The sequence below is a fragment of the Bison bison genome, unplaced genomic scaffold (genome assembly GCF_000754665.1).
Source record: "Bison bison bison isolate TAMUID 2011002044 unplaced genomic scaffold, Bison_UMD1.0 scf7180017864516, whole genome shotgun sequence".
Lineage (NCBI taxonomy): Eukaryota > Metazoa > Chordata > Mammalia > Artiodactyla > Bovidae > Bison > Bison bison.
This window is the reverse complement of record NW_011495069.1, coordinates 4549977-4556348: the sequence shown is the minus strand read 5'-3', so window position 1 is coordinate 4556348 and position 6372 is coordinate 4549977. Positions and strand designations below refer to the sequence as shown.

General features: G+C 61.1%; 1 protein-coding gene across 1 annotated transcript in view; it reads left to right on the top strand.

Annotated features, from left to right (window-relative positions):
• The window catches only part of HSPG2 (heparan sulfate proteoglycan 2), an 82302-nt gene that overhangs the window by 24045 nt on the left and 51885 nt on the right, over positions 1–6372 (top strand). Inside the window, 15 exon segments of the mRNA XM_010830236.1 lie at positions 3–41; positions 131–327; positions 436–583; positions 1308–1435; positions 1940–2026; positions 2117–2175; positions 2355–2422; positions 3537–3677; positions 3800–3976; positions 4084–4263; positions 4370–4488; positions 5370–5481; positions 5639–5752; positions 5836–5963; positions 6338–6364. Coding sequence (XP_010828538.1) covers positions 3–41; positions 131–327; positions 436–583; positions 1308–1435; positions 1940–2026; positions 2117–2175; positions 2355–2422; positions 3537–3677; positions 3800–3976; positions 4084–4263; positions 4370–4488; positions 5370–5481; positions 5639–5752; positions 5836–5963; positions 6338–6364 — 1724 coding nt within the window.

The following is a 6372-nucleotide window of genomic DNA, read 5'->3' as shown; positions in this document are numbered from 1 at the left end:
AGCCGGGGGTCCCGAACCAGCGCCAGGTCCAGCTCTCTGAGGTACGTGGGGCCTGCTCCCCTGGGGGTACAGGCTGGGCAGGTGCTGATGCACAACCTCCCCCCACACCCTGACCTTTGCTCCCCTCCAGGAGCACTGGGTGCATGAGTCCGGCCGGCCGGTGCAGCGGGCGGAGATGCTGCAGGTGCTGCAGAGCCTGGAAGCGGTGCTCATCCAGACGGTGTACGACCACAAGATGGCCAGTGTGGGGCTGAGTGACGTCGCCATGGATACCACCGTCACCTATGCCACCAGCCACGGCCGCGCCCACAGCGTCGAGGAGTGCAGGTGCCTGACCCAGCTGGACCGGGGACCACAGAGGCCCTGGCAGAGGTCGGGGAGAAACCACCAGGCTTCACGGTCCCTGCAGCCACCATCTTGGTTCTGTCCCCACAGATGCCCCATCGGCTATTCCGGCTTGTCCTGTGAGAGCTGTGATGCCCACTTCACCCGGGTGCCCGGGGGGCCCTACCTGGGCACCTGCTCTGGCTGCAACTGCAATGGCCACGCCAGCTCTTGTGACCCTGTGTATGGCCACTGCCTGGTGAGTCGTGCCATCTGGCACTTGGATACTGGCTAGAGGCAAGAGCAGGGTGGGAGGCTCCAGCTGAGACTTCCTTGTGCCCACGTGCTTAGCACAAGCCTCCAGAATGACTGTTGTGGCTGCCACACAAGTTCTCTTGACCTCTGGATGCATTAACAGAGATATTATGTCCAGATAAGGGAGGTGAAAGTCCTACTCTTCACTTTGGTCCGACCAATCACTCCTGGAGAATAAGGCATAAAGCATGGCCCTAAGCAGGCCGTTCCTAACAGGAAGGAGCCTATAAATCTTACATTATTTCTTAGGAATGGTGGAGGGAGCTGGAATTGGGAGCTGAGAGAAGGTTTAAGCAGGGAAAACGATTATCTCCAAGTCCCTGAACAGCTATCGGGGGTAGAAGGAACCACCTACAGAGGGCAGAACTGGCCAGTGGGTATGGATTGAAAGGAGAATGTGGGTTTAGGTCAATACAGAGCAAGTATTTGGAACCGTCTATGGGACAGGCTGCCATGCAGGGTGATGAGCTCCCCGTCAGGATGGAGCTGATGTTCCCTTGTGTACAAAGCTGCGGGGTAATTCCTGCATGACCAGGGACACTGATCCAGACAGCCTCAGGGGCCCACCCTCATGGAGCCCCATCTGGTCCAGTGTGGCCCCACGTCGGGCGGGGGTAGCCACAGGGCTGCTCTGCCCAGCCTGAGCGCCTCCCTCCCCTTCCCCCCAGAACTGCCAGCACAACACAGAGGGACCGCAGTGCAACAAATGCAAGGCGGGCTTCTTCGGGGATGCCACCAAGGCCACAGCCACTGCCTGCCGGCCCTGCCCTTGCCCGTACATCGACGCCTCCCGCAGGTCAGACCCGGCTCGGGAGGGGCAGGCGGGGCGGGAAGCGCGGACGGGGGACTGGGCCTGGGGCATCCTCTGGGCTAGGAGGTGGGAGACCTGGTTTCGGAGGCTCGCCTGGTGGATAAATACCCTTGGCCCCTCGACCTCTCCAGGCCTGCCTCCTGTTCCATGCAGCGGGCCCCTCATTGTTTCCAGTGCCGCGGCGAGGCTGCAGCTCTAGAGGAGGCGGGCCTCGGGACTGCCCTGGCTGGTGGTCCAGAGGTCCAGATATGTGCTTCCTCTGCAGGGGGCCTGAGTGCAAACCCTGACTGGGGAACTGAGATCCCACATGCCTCACAGAGCGGCCAAAATAAATAAAATATCTTTAGAAAAAAATTTTAAAAAGGGCAGATGGGCCTCGTGGCCTGCTGTGTCCCTGTGGACAGCTGTCACTCCCAGAGCAGTCTGTGAGCCCTGGCCCGGCCCCTCATTGCAGCCCTGCCCCACGTCCTGTCCGCCTCATCCCCACAGGTTCTCGGACACCTGCTTCCTGGACACGGATGGCCAAGCCACGTGTGACGCGTGTGCCCCAGGCTACACAGGCCGCCGCTGTGAGAGGTGAGCGAGAGCCGGTAGGGGCCGGGAGAAGCAGACCATAGAGGGTGGGGGGGTCTGGGAATGCCTCTGACCACCCTCTGTCTCCCCTAGCTGTGCCGCTGGCTACGAGGGCAACCCCATCCAGCCCAACGGGAAGTGCAGGCCCACCAGTGAGTATCGCACACACTGTCCCCGGCGCCTTCCCAGGCCTCCCGCCCCCAGGTCCAAGGCCCTGGTCCAGCACAAACTCCCTCTGGTCCTTGGGGAGCGCCCCGCATCCCCCCATTCTGTCCAGATTATGTCCATCTTATTCCCACTTTCCCTGCCAACACCAACTTTGCGTCTCCAGACCAGCAGATCGTGCGCTGTGATGAGCGAGGCAGCACGGGATCCTCCGGGGAGGCCTGCCTCTGCAAGGTATGTGTGAGCTCCCGCCCCGACCCTGGGGGCCCTGGGTTCTGGCCCACAGCCAGGAGGAGGAGGAGGAAGGAGGCTGCATCCTCTCCCTGGCTCCTTGGCCAGTGGGTGGTGGCCTCCGCTGCAGGCCGATGGGTCTGGCTAGCTAGACATGCCCCCTCCTCATGAAAAGTGGGCCAGCATCAGAAAGGAGCAACTGGTCAGGTCCATCCTTGTGTGACCATCGGACCTTTGCTCTGACCATGCTTTCATTCCACGTTGACACAATGGTGTAGCTATTAGCATCACTGATTCAGAAGTGAGGAGATGGGAGCTCAGAGGAGGGAAATGGTTTGCCTGAGAGCGGGAGCCTCAGGTGTCTGCAGAACAAAGAAGCAGACAGATTTGGAAATCAAGCTCTTTACTCCCATCTTCCGTCCCGGAGTGGATCAGCAAGCTGGTCACCGATGTCACCATGTCAATCATTTCCCATCCCTGAGCCTCGGTTTCCTTGCGTGAAGCATGGAAATAGCCCATTCCTCTCAAGGAACTTCAAGAAATTAAATGAGGTGCTGGTTGAATAGAAACTAGTGCAGTGCATTAAACAGTCCATTAATAGTAGCAGGAGTTATTTTAACCAGGATTTCCCAGGTGGCATAGCTGGTAAGGAATCCACCTGCCAGGCAGGAGACCCGGGTTCAGTCCCTGGGTTGGGAAGATCCCCTGGGAAAGGAAATGGCAACCCGCTCCAGCGTTCTTGCCTGGGAAATCCCATGGACACAGGAGCCTGGTTGGCTACTTACTGTCTATGGGGTCACAAAAAAGTCAGACACGACTTTAGTGACTGAACAACAATTATTTGTACCACGTTGCTATATTTCAAATCTAAAACTTATTCGTGAGCTCCCTAGCAACCACAGAGAAAACAGGAAAACGACTGGGTGTATAGGCTCCATCAGTTGGGAATTACTATTCACATGGCGGCCAGCCCTCGTAAGCGTGCTCTTTCCAGGGCCCCCTGGCCTTGGGTTCTGGTCTGGAATGTGGGTAGATTAGACCGGAAGCTGCAGGGAGCGCCCCCCACGCCCCCCACCTCCCGTGGGCCACCCTGCAGCTCCCAGCTCTGTCCCTCCAGAACAACGTGGTGGGGCGCCTGTGCAACGAGTGTGTGGCCGGCTCCTTCCACCTGAGCGCCCGCAACCCCGACGGCTGCCTCAAGTGCTTCTGCATGGGTGTCAGTCGCCAGTGCACCAGCTCCTCCTGGCGCCGTGCCCAGGTACCTAGGCGAGGAGTGGGGCTGGCCAGATGGGCAGGACTGCCAAGCCCAGGGATGGGTGGACCCAGGGCCAAGTGGCAGGCCACGGCCCTCATCCCGGCCTCTTCTCCCGCCTCTGCCAGGTGCTGGGGGCCTCCGAGGAGCCCACTCGGTTCACCCTGACCAACCCCACGGGCACCCACAACGCCAGCGAGGGCATCTCATCACCCTCGCCCGGGGAACTGGTCTTCTCCTCCTTCCACAGCCTGCCACCTGGGCCCTACTTCTGGAGCCTCCCTCCACACTTCCTGGGGGACAAGGTGGGCAGGGGCTGCCTGGGGCCTTTGAGGAAGAGGCTGCGGCCCGAGCAGCGGCAGGACCCCAGGGTGGGGGCCCCAGCTGAGTGCCTGTCCCCCTTGGGTCCCAGGTGACCTCCTATGGCGGAGAGCTGCGCTTTACGGTGACCCAGCAGCCCCAGCCTGGCTCCGCGCCCCTGCCTGGGCAGCCGCTGGTGGTCTTGCAAGGCAATAACATCGTCTTGGAGCACCACACCTCCCAGCAGCCCAGCTCTGGCCAGCCCAGCACCTTCACCGTGCCCTTCTGGGAGGTGAGCAGCACCGGTCCCAGGAGACCTCCAGGGGGCCTCCCTGTGCCCCTCACGCAGGGGTGTCCGGATGTCAGGGACTGCAGCCCATAAGCTCTTTCTTCGGCAGCAAGCGTGGCAGCGGCCTGACGGGCAGCCGGCCACAAGGGAGCACCTGCTGATGGCATTAGCGGACATCGACAGCCTCCTGATCCAGGCGTCCCACACCCAGCGGCCAGCTGAGAGCAGGTGTCCGGGGCCAGGGCGGGAGGGCAGGAAGGGTCTGGGGGTGGCTCCAGGCTCAGAGGTGCAACGCGGGGCAGGCGGACTGCCAGCTCTAACTCCTTCCGGCTCTGCAGCCTTTTTGTGTCTCATTTTATCATCTGTGAAATGTAGATGGTAGGGCTTCCCAGGTGGCTCAGTGGTAAAGAACCCGCCTGCCAATGCAGGAGACGCAGGTTCTATCCCTGGATCGGGAAGATGCCCTGGAGAAGGAAATGGCAACCTGCTCCAGTATTCTTGCCTGGGAAATCCCGGGGACAGAGGAGTCTGGCGGGCTACAGTTCACGGGGTCGCAAAATAGTAGAACACGACTTAGCGACTAAACAACAGCAACAGAAGGGAGATTATAGTAGTTCCTCTGCCACAGGGCTTGTCTTAGATGGAGTTCCCAAGGAGCAAAGCCAGAGATGGGGATTTGAGTCATTGGCAAGGAGAACCTGGGAGGAAGGGAGACAGGAGGAGGAAGTGGCCAGCAAGGGAGTGGTTTCCGGTAGAGACCAGCCTGGGTCTCGTTGCCACAGAGCCCTGCAGAGTCATCCTGCATGAGCCAGAGGGGCCTTTATACCCTGGGCCGGTCTGTCATTGGTCCCCCTAAGGGAGTAGGTTGGTGGGACCTCTCCTGGTGAGGAAGGCTCATTCCCTGGAGAAAGTTGCGGGTATAAGCCCTTCGCCACAGTCCTGGCAGCTGCTGAGGGATGGACACCCAGGTAGAGAGAGTTGGGCGGGGCCCCAGTAGCATCGCGGCAGGGCTGCCAGGAGGATTAACGAGGTGATCACGTGTAGGACCCCGGGGATTGCGCACAGGTACTGCGTGAGTGCTCACTCACTCCGGGGTCTTGTCGCCCCAGGGTCTCCGGCATTCGCATGGACGTGGCCGTGCCTGAGGACACCGGCCAGGACCCTGCGCTGGACGTGGAGCAGTGTGCCTGCCCGCCTGGGTACCGAGGTCCGTCCTGCCAGGTGAGCCCGGGCCCCACCCTCCTGTCCAGCCAGCCCCCTCCACGGTGGTGCTCTGGCTCCTCCTCCTTTAGCTCCCCCACCTCCCCAAGCCCACCCCGGCCATCCGGCGGTCCCGACCCAGAGCAGGCCTTGAGGAAGTCCCTCTGGCCGTGCCCAGGACTGTGACGCAGGCTACACACGCATGCCCAGCGGCCTCTACCTGGGCACCTGCGAACGCTGCAGCTGCCACGGCCACACCGAGGTCTGTGAGCCTGAGACAGGCGCCTGCCAGGTGAGCCCCCCTCTTTCCCTCCTACCCCAGGGGTCTGTGGCCTCCAGGGGCCCAGCCTCAGCCCCACGGTCTGCCTGCCCCAGGAATGTCAGCACCATACAGAGGGCCCCCGGTGTGAGCAGTGCCAGCCTGGGTACTACGGGGACGCCCAGCGTGGGACACCACACGACTGCCAGCCGTGCCCCTGCCACGGAGCGCCCGCTGCCGGCCAGTGCGTCCAGCCCCTTCCCGAAATGTCCAGTGCTCTGTCCCAGATTGCCTTCCTCCCAGGCCCTCCTGAGAGGCAGTGGTTAAACCCTGGCCTTACCACTTTCTCACTGTGTCACTTTGTATGAGGTACACTTCCCTCTCTACACCTCAACTTCCTCACCTGTGAAATGGGGATAATGAAGCACCCCCCCACACACACACCTTGGCCCCTACTATGAGCCTGAGATGAAGCCACGGAACTCTTAGCACACACCCTGGCATATAGCTGGCTCTCAGGACGTGTTAATTCACGTGGACCCTCCTCCTCACCCTCCCGCCCTGGGCCTGAAGGAACAGCGGCTGACCTAACTGGAAATTTGCCCCCTACCTCCGCAGAGCCACCCACACTTGCTTTCTGGACACAGACGGCC